General features: G+C 36.5%; 1 protein-coding gene across 3 annotated transcripts in view; it reads left to right on the top strand.

The window, feature by feature from the left end:
- cspg5a (chondroitin sulfate proteoglycan 5a) overlaps window positions 1-12747 on the top strand; it is a 30346-nt gene extending 17599 nt beyond the window's left edge. The window contains exons 3-6 of one of the 3 annotated variants that reach the window (XM_079444772.1): window positions 503-691; window positions 4899-4977; window positions 8180-8236; window positions 12005-12746. In XM_079444772.1, coding sequence (XP_079300898.1) covers window positions 503-691; window positions 4899-4977; window positions 8180-8236; window positions 12005-12175 — 496 coding nt within the window. In that variant the 3' untranslated portion in view covers window positions 12176-12746. Of the gene's footprint in view, window positions 1-502; window positions 692-4898; window positions 4978-8179; window positions 8237-12004 lie in introns of all 3 variants that reach the window. The other 2 variants (XM_079444773.1, XM_079444774.1) reach the window with 2 other exon arrangements.
- Window positions 12748-16875: the final 4128 nt, after the last annotated feature.

Raw genomic sequence — 16875 nt, 5'->3', positions numbered from 1 at the left:
GTGTGTCTTAATATGGTGGGTTTAAAAAATGAGTGAGTGTTGGCGTGATATTGTCTCCTAAACGAATCCCAGTAAGAGCCATGTTGCTCCAGGTGGTTTTCATTGGAGAAGAGGCGGAAAAATTGGCTCTGCACTGGCCCCTAAAACCTGCTGGTCATGAACCAGGATGGGATAATGTCAGCATAGAGTAATGTTTTCTGAACAGCAAATTAATATTGCCAAGACTGATCCAAAACAAATTAATATCGCACAAAAGAATAGGATCATACATTGGATTTACAGTGGAAACACCAGATGTGGCCATTCAACATGCATTCAGCTGATGTTGCTGTTTGTTCACAATACATTTCTCAAATATTTTATTTGCAATTACCACATTTGAAATTCATTCATTCTATACTAAATTAACTTCTGACCATTGCATTAAAATCTGTTTCTGGAAGTATAAGCGAATTATCAATTTGGTGGAAAAGGCTTACATTTCCCTTTCTCTGTCTTGCAGATGCAACATCCAGGACTACATGTGGCACAAGGGTGCCCGCTGCGAATCGGTCATCACGGAGTTCCAGGTCATGTGCATCGCCATCGGGGCCTCCGCTTTCATGGTGCTCCTGCTCTTCATGATCGTCGTTTGCTTTGCCAAGAAGCTGCACGTGCTCAAGACCGAGAATAACAAGTTGCGCAAGCGCAGGTGAGACTCTGGCCTATGTCTGATTTTTAGAGAAAGTAAGACAAAGTGAAAGGGTTTATGGATTAAACGCTTTAAAAGCTCCTGTTGTGTGGCGGAATTAGGAGCAAATAAATCGCACACAGTAGAGCTTGCCAAATATTTGTGTAGTTATTTAAATAGCAACAGTTCAATCTCATGACCTTCCTCAGACATATACCTGTACATTGTCAAACGTTTGGAAGAATAGATTTTTTTTTTCATGCTTTTGAAAGTTTTTTTATTCTGACTAAGATTGAAAGTGTTAATATTGTGAAATATTATGACAATATAAAATAGGTGTTTTGTATATTAATATATTTTCAAATGTAATTTATTCTTGTGATGACAAAGTGAATTTTCAGCATCGTTACTCTCCAGTCTTCAGTGTTACATGATCCTTCAGAAATCATTCTAATATACTGATTTGGTGCTTAATTATTCAATTATTATGCTCCGTTATTATTAGATATAAATTAATGAATTACTAATAATAGTTATAAATTTGATCAATGGTGAAAACAGTTGTGCTGCTTAATATTTTTATGGAGATTGTGCGGTTTTAATATTTTTTCAGGATTCTTTGATGAAAGGAAAATCAACGAACAGCATTTGTATGAAACAGAAATAATTTTCTGTCTTCGAAAATGTTTATCACTTTCAGTCAATTTAATGCATCTTTGCTGACCTGTAGTGTAGGATGGCAATATGAAATAGACATTTAATATTTTTTTAATATTTAAATGTTTGTTTGTGGTGGGGAAAAAATCCCGCTTGCCTTGTCAAACCTGTTTAGTTTGTTGGTTTCAGATGGATTTTAGGGACTTATCAGCAAGTTAAACAGTTAAACCAGCTTGACCAAGCAGCAAAACTAGCTTAAAGAGACCCCAAAATCCACCCAAAAATGACATTTCTCTCTTCAATCACGCTCCCTCAAGTTGTACCAAACCTGTATGAATTTCTTTCTTCTGTTGAACACAAAAGAAGATATTTTGAAGAATGTTGTTAACCAAACAGGTTGCTGGTATACATTAACTTCTATAATATGGGGGGAAAAACATGTGGCTACCAGCAACTGTTCAAAATATCTTCTTTTGTTTTCATCAGAAGAAAGAAATTCATTCAGGTTTGGAACAACTTGAAGGCGAGTAAATGATGACTACACCTTTAAACCAGCTGAGACCAGCAACCCAAGCTGTATTTTACAGCAGAGTGAAACAAAAAATTAAAAGTTTAGCTGAGAGAAACAAAATGGTGCAGAAAATGTTTTTGTGATGTCTGCAGGATTTTTAATTCCGTGAAAAGTGTTCCGATAGCGCAGCTGCTAATCGGATGCTGCGGAGACCAAATAATGCAGTGAGTGGATGGCGTGCTAATGTTTAGCATACTGCGCTAGCAGCGGGCAGACTGCATGATGTCATGGAAGCTACAGCTGAAAGTAGGGCAGTGTGATGGGGGAGGAGGGGCTGGCTGACCTACATACAGCTGTGAGACCCAGGGGGGTGTGGGGGTGGAAGCTACGGCCAGGAATTAAACAGCGCACACCCTCCTCAAAGAACAGAAGGAAAATGATGAGGGAAAAGAGGAGAGCAAGTGCCAGAGGAGAAACAGAGTTTTATAACTTTGCAGAGGAGGGTGGCCATGTTTGGAGGTGAGAGTGATGGAGGGAGAGGAGAAATAGAGGCAGCAGTGCTACAGATGAGACTAGTCGTGAATACATCAGACGCCCACCTCTCCATCTGCTACGAGTAAATGTGCTCGAATTCATTCAGCGCTAAACAAGATCAAATCTTCAGAACGTATAGGAAGGGATGGGATTTATTATGGCAAAAAAAGAGAAAGGAGAGGATGCTGATCCTATAAATTCTCAGTTGGTTTCAGTTTAGGACTCAAATTTACATCATGTGGCGACTCAACACTAAAACTATCCAGAGACCTACACTATGCCATTTAAAGTTTGTGTTCTGAAAGATTATTTGAATGTTTTAATGTCTCTAATTCTCTCCAAGGGTACAGTCATCTGATCAAAATAATAATAATTTGATTGTGAAAGATTATTACATTTTAAAATAACTGTTTACTATTTTAATACATTGTAAAATGTCATTTATTCCTGTCATGTCAAAGCTCATGATCCTTCAGAAATCATTCCAATATGCTGATTTGGTAGAAATTCTATTTGAAACAATGTAAAAGTTTTTACTCTTGATCAATTTAATTTGTCCTTTCTAAATAAAAATAAAAAAAAATAATACTTTCGTTCAAAAAAAAAAAAAGGTTACTGACCTCAAACTTTTGAACATTAGTGTAAGTCCTTAAAATACCTTGCAACAGATTTTTTATTTTTTTTAATCAATATTTTTGATTGCTTCTGTTGTCGTCATTTGTAACAAATAGCTTTGGATAAAAGCGTATGCTAAATGACTAAATGTAATTTGCTAATATTGGAAGTAAATCATATCACGTCTTATTTTAAACTTTTTTTTTTTTTTCAATTGTAAACACTCAGGTCACAGTAATACTAAATACTAATAGCTATTCTATGTATTTTTTTATTTGATTATTATTTATTTATTTATTTACATGTTCTATTTATTTTATGAAATTTATTAAATAGTTTAACTTGATAATATGAGCCATCATATTAATTTGCAGCCTTTAAAAATAATGATGTCTGAAGTTTCCTTTCCATCACCCTGCCAGCCAATGATACAGGTTATTTTATTTATATATATATATAATATTTTGTAAACACCTCTGGCAAAGTGTGGTTTTGGACGATATCAGCATAAATCCTTATCATTTTTTGGTGCAAATACATTAAAGTAACTTGACATTATCATTGAAGACCAGCAATAAAACATAATAATGGCAATATATACATGTCAAAGTCAGACATGCCCCAACTGTGATGCCTGGTTACTGGTTTAAACTTGGCCCAGGTTTTTAAAAGATTTTTTGGGTCAGCACACCTTAATACTGTAGCTTCAACAATTGATTGATTTCAATTGATTCAATTCAAAGTCAATGTTTGAATAAACTGACAGCTCGGATGCCCAGATTATGCAGAGCTGTAATAGCTGCTAATGGTGGATATTTTGATGAATCGAAAATTACATTTTCTTCTATGTATAAACTGTTTATGTAATAAAATATGTTTTCGTAGTTTGTGTTGTCCCTTATCAGTGCACAATTATCACAAATATAAAAAATATTGTCCAAAACCCCACTTTTCTAGGGCGTTTCCAAACTTTTGGATGGCAGTGTGTATATTGCTTTTTGGCGTGTTTGCACCGCAGGAGCTAGGAACGGTTTTAGTTAGGAACTACAAGTGAATAGTAAAAATATTTACTCCACAAACATGGATAACGCCATTTGGATACCTGTCGTTTGCAGCGTTGCGTTCTTACTGTACAGCCTCGATGATAAGACTACAAGTTTTCATAGGTGATTTAGTCTGATTTTCATGCTGTTTCATTCGCGTAAATTATGCTTTTACATTCCATCTCCGTTATCACGAAACCACAACACACGGCTCTGATCACAAAAACGGCTCTGATCACAGGGCCCTCCATTCGGTGGTTGTTGACGTTTGTAAATGCCACAAATAAAGACGCCGCTGTCGACCGCTTCAGAGTTCCTGCTGCCGGTGCAAATGCAACCAGGAAAACGGCTCGAGGGGGGAAATGGTTCTCTAGAAACGACCCTGCTGGCTGGTTCCTAGAACTACACAGTGCGAAAGCCCCTTATTTGAGAACAAGAAGAGTCGAGAAAGAAATGGGAAGAAACTGCGATCTGTACATAAGCCCATGCAGCAAGCTTAATTTATTAATTATTTTGAGGTCATTTAATGGTGATGAAATATCTAGAACTTCTAATATTTTGAAAAGAATTTGATATTTATTGAATTTGAGAAAAAGGTGTGATTTGTCATGTGGTATGTTGCATCACAGGTTTTTACTGAATGTTTGTCTGAACTTCTGCCTCCAAAGCAGTCCTATAGAATTGCACTAATGTTCTCTTTTCTTATTCTCTCTCTCTCCTCTGTCCTTCATAACCTCTGTATTCATAATCCCCTGTATTCTCCATTGTGTCCTTGTCTTTCTATACCTCTCATTTCCCCACAATGATCCCTCCATTCCATCGCTCTTCTTCTTTTTCCCTTTTTTTCCGCCTCTCCCCGACCTCGCAGCAATAAGTACCGTCCTTCCTCGGAGCACCACAATGATAATTTCTCGTTGTCCACCATCGCTGAGGGCTCCCATCCAAATGTAAGGAAACTTTGCGACACCCCTCCTAACCTCCCTCATGCCCGTGCTTTGGCTTACTATGATAACATTATCTGTCAGGTAACGTGTTTCTCGTCTTTCTCTTTCCTCTCCCCCTCCGTCCCCTCTCTGCATGGACCCTGAGCGTAACCTTTGGTAAGGGAGGGGGTGCACAGCGCACAGAGAGATGGGAGCGTTTTCTCTGCTGAAAAGGTCTGCTCTCAGATAGGAGTGTGGTTACTGAGGCAACAGTTGTTACCATAGCAACAGGGTAACCAGGAAACGGCAAAAAAAAGCTGGCGTTTTTTTGTTGCGAGCACCGCTTTCGATGCTCGGTGCTGTGGCTGACCCGAGTCTGTCAGCCTCTCTCCGACAGGCCATCCATCTGCCCCACCGTGTCTCTAGATGAGCGGATAGTCTAGCCTGTAGACGTGCTCTTTAACAGCGGTTTGAGAGACTTGTGGGAAAGTGGCCCTATTGATCCCACGCAAGAATCAATATAGAGGCAGACCTGGAAGACACGTTCTCCCCCGACACATACATATACATACTCACGCAGACCATTTGTTTTAAATGTAAACGCAAGTGACAGGGTTGAGTGATTTCATTTGCACCTTTTGGAATTTGGCTAGAGGTGATTCATATCCGTGATGTTACGGTTCAGAGGAATATTTCTTGTTTTATGTGTGAGAGGTTGCGAGTTTGACTCTAAAATGATTTTATTAATTTTTAATTTAATTATTATGTAATTTAGATTTTTTTATTAATAAATCAGAATTGCATTTGTCAGTAAATCTATAATGGATATGTGGATGATTTTTTAAAGGAATATTTTATTATTATAATATTAATATAATAATGCTTGCTTCATGTGTGAATAATTACAGGTGTTTTAAAAATGATTGAAAAATTTGCATTAATTTTATTTTATGAAATATAGTAATTAAGCTTTTTACTAATTTTAATTTATTATTTTGTGTTGATTTAATTTCTTAATAAAACATGAAAGCAGAAATGTAATTTATAAATTTTTATTGTTATTTATAAATTTGTAATAGATTTTTAAAGTAAATTAGAATTTAAGATATTTTTTAATAATATTAATTAATAATAATTTATTAATATTAATTACAATTAATACATAATTTATGATTAAAACATAATTTGTAGTATTTGTTTTATTGATTGGTTTTGTAAAAAATAGAAAGACGGACAAAATAAATTAAGATAGCAGTAAATGTTATTATTTTATTGTTATTGTTTTTATAAAATTTTATTTATTATTCAGTTTCATTTATTTGATTAAATTAAAAATAGAATTAAATTAAATGTATCCATTTAATATTAATTTATATTAATTACAATGATTAATACATCATTTTATTTTAATTTAGTAATTTTTTTTGAAAAAGACTGAATACATTATTTTTTATTCATTTTTAGTAGATCAAATCTTTAAAAAGTAAATTCTAATTAATTTTTTTTAGGTTTCTCAGTAGGTGTATGAATAATCGTGGTGTATGTGGTCACATTGTATTTTGTGATTTTGTGTTTTTGCGTAACTGGAATAGAGAGAGTTCAGATTAGATGTTTTCTGACTTGAAGGAAAGATAATGCATAATGTAATTTTTCAAGGTCTAGAAAGGGAAGGAATTCCATTCAGATATCTTAGTGCTGTCGCTGTTTACAGCAAACATGATGAGCGATCACACAATGACAGAGTTTTAAGGGTGAGTTAATGGCAGCATCTCTAGTTCCAGCATTGTGCCCTGACTGCAGACCTTGGACTCCGCTGAGAGAGCCCACCCACGCCACCCTCCTCTCCCCTCTTCACCCCGCTCCCCTTCTCTCTTCCTCTGCACCGCTGCATGTCTAAATCTTCACACGGGCCTACTAGTGGTCCTGTGATCTGCTGCTGCTTGTCCACTGCATCGCATTAATATACCTGTCTGTCGTTTCACTCGTTTATCCTGGTTCAGAAAGATGAGAGGGTGAGTGGGCTCTCTCTGTGCCAGATCTCACCAACCAATGAAGTGTTGAGCGAAAAATGCAGGATAAACATCTGAGATGCAACGTCTCACTGCTGCCCATAGGTGGTGTAACACTTGGCTAACATGTCTGGCGCATGGGTAGATGTAGATCTAACACGGGCGTCGTTCTCTTCTGTGGGATAACCATAGCACAGCTTTCTTTTCTTTTCAAATCTGATATGACTTGGAAAATACATTATTTCAATGGAAAGCAATGGAAAATACAGTATTTTTTGCAATAGAAAAGATATTTGCATTTTTGAGCCCCTCGGTCATATTATGTTTACTATAGCCCAACAGAGGATTGTTTAATACAAACAGTCTCAAAAACTCTCAATAATTATAACATCTATATTACATTTACCCATCCATGCAGTTGCCACCAATTCCAGCCTGGATGCATCAGTCAGATCAAAGTAAAACCATATCAAATCTCTACTTTTTAGTACTTTAGAATTTTTATTAAATTATATATATATATAGAAGTGCAAGTCAAGGTCATATTTTTAAAGGGATCTCACCTGAGGAACATACACCCCAAAAATTAAATTCTGTCATTATTTACTCACCATGACGTTTTTACATTTATGCATTTAGCAGACGCTTTTATCCAAAGCGACTTACATTGCATTCAAGTTACAGTTTTTACATTTTATCAGCTCTTGCTTTCCCTGGGAATCGAACCCATGACCTTGGCGTTGCTAGCGCCATGCTCTACTTTTTGAGCTACAGGAAAGGTTTTGTAAAAAATGTGACTTAAAATGTGACACTTTCCAAACCCATATTATTTTATTCCATAGAATACAAAAGGAGAAATTTTCTCTCTCTATATATATATATATATATATATATATATCTATATAGATAGATATAGGCCTCAGAGCTGAAAACCTAAAGACCTTAAAGGGCCATAGACATAGTCCCACAATGTTGATGCTTGAGTAAAGCAACAACAAACAAAAAAAATTCAAGATAAGTGGCTGTAGGGTGGGAATACTTTGTCCCTTCAGTGTCTCGTTTCACCACTGAAGGATATTACACAAAGGGCCTTTCCCTGTCCTTCTGTCTGTCTTTCCCTGTCTCTTTCTTTCTGTCTTAATCTCTATCTCTGTCTCGTTCTGAATGGAAATGATATTTATGAGGTAGATAATCCTCTCAATGCCCCCACCCCTCAGAAAACCATGAGCAGATACACCTGGGAGTGTAAGACCAAAGAGGAGCCCGACTGTGAGGTAAGACTTACAACCCCGCAGCTCCGCCCAAAGGAAAGCAGCTGTCCTTTCATTGTGCTGTTCTCCTGTCAATCAACTGTACTGACCAATCCTGGCCCTTCTTATCATCATCATCATCACAGTGAAACCAACCTAACAGTATGGTCCATTTAAAGTATTAAAAGAATAGTTCACCCAAAAATTTCTGTCATCATTTACTCACCATTATGTCATTCCAAACCTGTATGACTTTTTCTTCTTTTAAACGTTAAATATGATTTAAAAAAGCACCACAAAAGTGGTCCATATTTGAATTAGTTTTGACAAAAGTTATGAAGAAAAAGGGTTTTTAGAGAACAGCTACAGAAGAAAGTTATACCGGTTTGGAACAACATGAAGGTGAGAAAAGGATTTTTAGGCGAACGTCCCTCTAAAGAATACAATAATTCTCCATTAGTGGAATTCTCATCTGTGGGTGTATATTGTTACAACTAGAGTCCTCTGCAGAAATATAATATGCCAGTATGAGATCAAGAATGAGATAAATTCTCCAAATCCTTTCAAACACTCCATGACCTTCAGACAATATAGGACACCATAATTGATTGTCTCTTCCGGCCGTGTGGAGGCTTGGAGCTCATCATCGCAGAGAAAACACTCCTGAAAATGAAATGCTTGCCATGAAAAGAGGAATCTCTCAAGACAAGAATGAGGAGGGGGGGGCAAAATGTGGACAGTCAGGCCTCTTTATTACCATCAGCTCAGAGCTGCTGCTCCACGGATCGATATCCGCTTGAGTAAGAGACCCTGGCCCTGGCTAGCAGCCAAACACCCTCTATCTCTCTCTCTCTCTCCGTGTCGCTCCACACACACAGACCTAAACCCTCAGGGAGGCTCTGTGACTTGACAGATGTTTTGGAATGAAATAGACCATATATAAACTAGAGCGTAAAGGTCAGATAAGTGATGTGGTAGCTGAATATTCTTCAGTCATTTTGATGACTTAAAGGAAGAGGTCAGTTCAAAAATGTAATTTATTCACCCTCATGTGTTGTTCCAAACCTGACTGTCTTTCATCTGTGGAACACAAAAGAATATATTTTGAAGAATGCTGGTGACCAAATAGTTAGTTTCCATTGACTTCCTTTATATTTTTCAATGGGAGCCAGGTTGCCAGCATTCTTCAAAATATCTTCTTTTGCATTCCACAGAAGAAAGAAAGTCTGAATGTTTATTTTTGGGTGAACTATCTCTCTAAGACAACACATGGACCATGCTAGTGCACTGAAAAAGCTGGATCTGTCCAACTAATCACTGCAGTTTTGACCCCTCTCCTCAACACTTTCCAGATTTAAAATGTATAAATATTTTACTTTATTCACAGAATATGAGTGTGGACCCACTGCTTTATTCCCATGTGCCCTTTGTCCCTCTGTCTACTCCAGTTTTGTGCTATAGACCAGTGAAGCCTCTGATTTTAATGTACAGTCTCCCTTCCTTGTTCCTGTCTCGTCGTCTCAGTGTCCTTCCTCAAAGCTTTGCAGTTTACTGCAACTGACACTTACTTAGGTTCAATTTCTAAAGCTCAGTTTTAGAACAGAGCAATGATGTTAAGTATATACATTTCAATGCCTGATAAAATACATATATACTATAAATACTACTGTTAAACAGATTGGAGTCGGTAAGACGTTTCTAAAAAAAGAAGTCTTTATGCTCAGCAAGGCAGTACTTGATCAAAAATACAATAAAAACTGTAATATTGCAAAATATTACTACAACTCAAATAAACAATTTTGTATTTCAATGTGATTTAAAATGTTTTCATGTGATTCAAAGCTGAATTTTCAGCATCATTTCTCCAGTCTTCAGTGTCACATGATCCTTTAGAAATCATTCTAATATGCTGATTTGCTGCTCAAAGAAACATTTCGTATTATTGTCGAAAAAAAAGTTGTCCCGCTTAATATTTTTGTGAAAAACAGACATTTTTTTTCAGAGTTCTTTGAATAGAAAGTTTAAAAGATGAACATTTATTTGAAATATAATCTTTTGTAACAATTTAACTGTCTTTCCTGTCACTTTTGATCAATTTAATCCATCCTTGCTGAATAAAAGTATTAATTAAATTTTTTTTTTAAATCATACTGACCCCAACATTTTGAATGGTATTGTATGATTTATAGACATGATTATTCAAGAATTATGGGGGAGAAAATAAGAGTTTTAAAAGTAACTATAGGGATATGTATTATATTATATCATATTATAGCTCGTCTTGATTGGCTGACACATTGTTTAAATGTCTAATTAAACTTAATATGAAACTGTATTAAAGAGTAACACATTTACATAAGGACAACACGATAGCCGCCACTTCTCATTAATAGCATAGCTAATGTTGACAGGAAGGATGTAAAGAAATAATTATCAGTCTTCTCCATCATGACTCTCTTCATATCCAAAGAAAATCCCTCAAACATCAAGAGAAGTGTAATCCACCTCCCTATCCAACCACAAATAAAAAGCACATTTTCTAGTTTCATGCCGACGGAAGAAAGGACGCCCCCTATCCGGTAACCATGGAGGTGGCGTATCCCCACGTCCTGCCCGAAGTTACAATCTAAGTCATCACTGAATGGGTAAATCATCTTTAGGTGTCTCTATCGAGTTCAAAATGTGACACACTCGTGCCTTAACCTAACTACACCAAGGGACCAGAACGCTTTATTAGCTTCTAGCTAATAAAACTAGTTAAGCTCAACCAGCTTTCCCTGAAATAAATCATGCTAGCGTCACCATCACTGGACTGAAGTTGTCAGTTATCCCTAAAACAAGTCGATTTTGTATTTAAGAGGATGAAAATCAGTTTTTATCCACTTTAGATGATCAAAGGATGTGCAAGTCTTGTCTCATTCATTTGTTTCAATTACTGCACTAATTAAAGGCCACTGAATGGTTATTCCACAGAGAGAGAGAGAGAGAGTGCTAGGCTTTAGTGCTATGGCAGGTGAGCTCCTCTTGCCAGAGCTCTTGTTTCAGTCCATGGCTTTTCCTGTTCCCTGGCGAGACAGGAGTGTGGGATGGGGCTGTATGAGCTTTGATGGGTTTGCATGTATGCATGTGTCTCAGGACGGGTGGATCATACAGCCTCCGCTCTGCCCAGAGGAGAAAACTGCTTCAGCCATTGATCAACTGCAATCAATCGATTCATTTGATGCAAGATCTGTTCCTGCTGTGCCGTCACACTCCAACTGTTTGGATGTGATGCCAAAGTGTTTTGGAAATAGTATCTACTAATTTATTATTATCATTTCAAATTATTTTGTTTATGTAAACAACTACATTTATTCACTAAATATAGAAATTTTGTTTTTGGTTTGGTGGAATTTATTTTTGAACGTTACACTAAACAAACATTTATTTATTTAATAATTTTAGCACATTATGCAATTAAAAACTTTTTTATTAAAGTAGTAGGAGATGTAATGAGCAATACGATTTATTTTTTATTTTAAATACTTAAAAATGTATTGGATAATTTGCAAATGATAGTAAGTAATGCTCATAACATCTCCTATAATACTTTAATGGATTTACTTTATTTTTTTTTTATAAAATAGTACATAATGAGCATGATATATTTTTATTTATTTGTTTAACTTTTAAAATTTAATAATTTAACACATTTAAAATTTTACATTAATTAAAAAAATGTACTAAAGTGGGCGACTTAATAAACAATATGAGGTTATTGCAGAGGTCTAACATGGGACTGTCATTTCCCAGGATGATCCTAATACCCAGAACAAGCTGGAGGACTCCGTGAAGGCGCCCCCACCCAAAGAGGACGAGTCGCTGAACATCCAGAACTCGCTCACCCCTAAGCACGAGAACCATAAGGTGCTGGGCGAGGAGAACTCTTCGGAGGTAAACTCGCTGCAGAACAACATGATGTAGAACAGAAACAAAAGCACCCCACGCCACCACGTCCACGATCACTTAAAGCATCGAGCAGCAGACGCTACGAGCAGCCACACCCACCACACCATCACCACATGACAGAAAACTTTAAAAACCCCGCCCCTCGTACCCACTCAGTCTCCGCCTCCTGCCCCACCCCTTGTTGCATTCTTTTTGCCCTGTAGTCGACCCGCCCTTGACCCAGCCCTTATATATAGATATATATATATACACGCCTACCCCTGCCTAACTTACGGCATGCGTTGGTGTATATTGTAAAAAAAAGAAGAAAAAAGTAAAACATATTCGGGGTTTAAAATATAAAATGTTATCATAAAAGAAAAAGCTACTGAGAGGTTTTGATGTTTGTCTGACTAATTCAGTGAGTATGTATAAATATATGGAAAAAAATGCTTGGATTGATATAAAGAAAAAACACAATGTGTCTTTGTTTTGATGTGATTTCTAATCCTTTGATGTACTTGTTTTATTTTGTACTTTTTTGGGAATATAAACTGCTAAGAGAAAAAATCTGTTGACAGTTGTTGAAATAAACCTTTTTAACACTAAAGTCCTTGTCCCTGTGTGGTCCTAGCCTGTGTTGTTTTCCCTGGCCAGATGCCGTCTTGCGCTTACTATCTCTTGCTTTGTTTGGTATAGCGCATGGCTTTTTGATACCTGCTCTAAGGTCTGCATCACTTTAGATCTACACACTGACAACGTTTTGCAGAAACTGGCAAGCCTGTCATAAGGTGGGTGAACCAAAATAATACACATCTTTATTATTTCCCTGACAAATATGAATTTTAAATCAGTTGCATCCCTTTCTGTTAGGGATCAACTAAGACCCATAGACAGTTTGTATTAGACGTGTCTCTCACTCTCTCCTAAACTATATTGCATTATAAGCCTGGCTTATAATAACATATGCACACTCAATACTCCGGGTAGAAGTCCTGGGTGATCCTGCCTCACGTTTCACACTGCTCATAATTTACACAGGGTTAATAAGGTGGTCCTAGGTGTTCATAAGCTGATGTTTCATACTGTTCACTCCTAAACCCAGGTTTAGCGTTCTTATTTGCATATTTGCGGTGCCCGTGTCATTGATTGGATTTTAAAATCTGAATGTCAACTTTTCAAGACATTAAATTGGTGGAAAATTGGGGCAAAAACCATGTAGTGTATTCCAGCCAAGAATTTGTTCTAAAATTAACTATCAGTCCAGTCCTGTTTCCTAATTTAAAAAGCCAAAATCTGAGGTTTGGAAAAAATTGGCTATTTTGTTGAATGGGCTATGGGCCTGTTCACATACTGAATGATGTCCCTCATAAGAGTCTCTCTGCAATCGGTGCATCTGTCAAACTGACACTCCAAGATTCCTTTCTCTTATAAATGAATCACAGGTTCTTTATTGTGGTTTCCTTTTATGAGTTTTTGACGATGAGGTTTGTTTCAGCCCTAGAGCAAAGACTCCTTCCCCCAACCGCACTAATAGAGAACAAGTTCACTTGAGACCGCCAGCAAATAGGGAGCAGACACACCGCTGAGACAATTTTGTCATTTAGCAGTGCAAGTCATGCCATTCTTTTTATTTATTATTAATGTAATATTAAAGTATTTTATTTTCCTCTTTTCCAATCCCGTGTTTTCAGTACCTCAAGGGCCTCTGGTTGGTCTCTTTGTGTGAATCTGTATTATAATGAATAATAGGGAGCACTTCATCCTCTCATATACACAGAGCGACATAAGTGCCTTTTCAGTGCACCACAGATGCCAATGAAATCAGATCCGGGAACATATAGACCTTCATAATCACGTGAGTCTGTGGTTGTATTGTCTGTGAAGCTCAGTATGTGAAACTTGTTTCTACTTCAGTTCTCAAGAGCACTTTGCTTAGTTTTGGCCAAATCTGAGTTAGTGGCAGCTCTGCTTGTTACAGCCTTTTTCCTAATCTAATTCCCACCCGCTGCCATGACAACAGAACATACACAAGTATCAAAAACATGGGAGGGTTCACAACATGTGCTACACACACTAAAAATAAAAATCCTCAGTGCCCTGAGGTGGCTGTAATTCTCTGACACTGTGAAGAAGGACACCGTAATGTCCCCAGGCGCTCCTGTCTCAAGTTTTTGTTGAACCAAAACCAGCTTGATCTCACCAGCTCTCTCTCTTCTTCTCTCTCATTTTTCACTGCTTTCTCTCCCTCCCCTTAATTTTTCTGCCGTGTTGATCCTCATGCAAATGAAATTCTGGGGGTATAATCATCATAGAAACACATTCTGATAGTATGGGCCATTGCTAGACTGAGGAAAGGCTGGTCTTTCTCTGCTTTCATTTTCTGTCACTCAAGTGGAACAGCGTACAGTGAAATACAAAAAAGATTCTGCATTTACACGAAAAAATGCTCTTTTGCAGACAAAACTATCATTTACATAAAGTAGCCTCAAAAATTTGGACACTTAAGCCAAACTGTAATATATACTATAAAATTGTAATTATTCAAAATATATCACCTTGACTTACCATTCAAATTAAAAATTTGTGTATTATATTCTATTGTTTTCTATTATTACATGTATATCTATCTATCTATATTATAGATTTGTAATAAAACACTTGCCTTACACATAGTTATACATATTTTTATATTGTATATTATTGATATAATATTGTATTTTATTGAATTTTGAGTGATTAGTCAACTCTTTTATTTAATGTAATTTACATTGTGTGTGCATGTGAACTTCAAAAGATACTAAATAAAACAATTGCTAGGTTATATATATTTATATATATATATATATATATATATATATATATATATATATACACACAAAATTGTCATTGTTTTGCCATATATATATATTTATTTATTTTTTTTTCCGGGTTGTCATACATTAGTTTTATCATGCACATTATTCATGCAATGAATTACACCTGTGTGAACCTGAGGGTAACTGACTTCATACGTCTAATAAAAATGACCTTTGGACCAGCTGTTTAAGAAAAACTACAAATAGTTCAGTGCAAAATGTCAGATATTATTTGTTTTCACATGAATTTGGTTTGTTATATCTAATGCAATGGCATCGATACATTAAAATAAGGCCTAAGTGCTTTTGGGGCCACTAAACAAGCTATAGACTGTACTGTAGAATCAGAAGTGCACTACATCATATGCTGTTATTCCAAAATTTCCTTTCAGTTCTCTTTGCTTCTTTACACCCAGAACGCTTGACTTGAATGTGACAAAAAGCAGTTTTCCAGCTGACACATATTTAACTCAGTATGTATATTATAAATGAGTCAGTTTTATCCTCTGCGTCAAGTGCTGTATGAGAGAGAGCATTTCATACTGAGGTGTGGCAACATCCGCCTCCACCAACATGGGTACATGGATGCATTATCCCCGCTTCCCCATTGGCTACAGAGACAGTGGAACGATGACATACAGATCTCAGATAGAGTTCAGCCATTGGCCATTAGAAATACGAGGACACGTGCGTGCGCACACACACACACTCAGCGTATTGGTTTAGGAGATTGTGTGGGTTCATTAGAACATGCTGAACTAATAAGAAATGCTTAAGATTATTAATGAGGCCTTTGGAATGTGGGCTGGGAAGCCTTTATAATGGAAATGGGCCTGATAGATTATGGCCCAAAAGCTAAAAACACTCCCACACCCCCCTTTTCTCCAAGTGCGGTTTGTCCTGCTGAGTTTGGCACGTCCTTTTGATGTTGAACAGCACGTTAGGTCTAAAGTAGCAGGTGCAGTTGCAGCAGAGTAAATCTCACAGAAACACGTCTAGGTCATTTATATATGTATATATATATATATTACTGCATATTAAAAGTTACTGCATATAATGAGAACTGTCATGAAAATAATTTATGTATACATTGTGAATATATTTAAATGAGGTAAATTAATAATTTATATATAATGCATATATACATTGAAATAAGATTATATATATTGAAATATGATCAAATAAATATATAAATGTCTAAAAAAAATGTCACAGCATGTCACAAAAAAATCTTGTCATAAAACAGATTTTTCTTTTTTTTAATTGAATTTTCCTAAAGCAAAATATAACCTCAAATTTCTATCATTTCTATGTAGTTTTTGTTGTTGTTGCTGTTGTTTTGGCATGAAATGTGATGTTTTAACAGCTTTATAAAGTATACACTAATTTGATTGGGGGAAAGATGATCATTTATTGCTGATATTGTGTACCAATGGAAATGTGCTTTGTGCACCTGTCTTTGCATGTGTTCTCTTTTCAGGGACGAAAGACAATTGACATGGAGCTTCACCTTCCCAAAAATGCCCAAATCCTACCCAAGTCCAACCCGTTAGTCCACTATGACGTGTTCCTCTATAAAGTGGCCAAATCGCCAGTGCACAGCAGGGTAAAGCACAGGGTGAGATGGGAAGACTGTAAATACTGTGTGTATGAGTCTCCCCTCTACAGGCCCATCAGCACACGCTCACTGCCTGCAATCATCCACAGGAGGACATCGCAAGGACATGCCATGCACTCTGAGCAGAGACTATGACCAGCATAAGAGTCATGCTTTAGTTGTCCTCATGGTGCTTGATCAACACTGTAAAAATTTAGACTTTTATACTATCTTAATAAAATTGTGCTCAGATAGTAAATATGTAGTATCAGTTGAATGTA

This window comes from Barbus barbus, assembly GCF_936440315.1.
Source record: "Barbus barbus genome assembly, chromosome: 21".
NCBI classification, from domain to species: Eukaryota; Metazoa; Chordata; class Actinopteri; order Cypriniformes; family Cyprinidae; genus Barbus; species Barbus barbus.
This window is presented reverse-complemented; position numbering and strand designations above follow the sequence as displayed.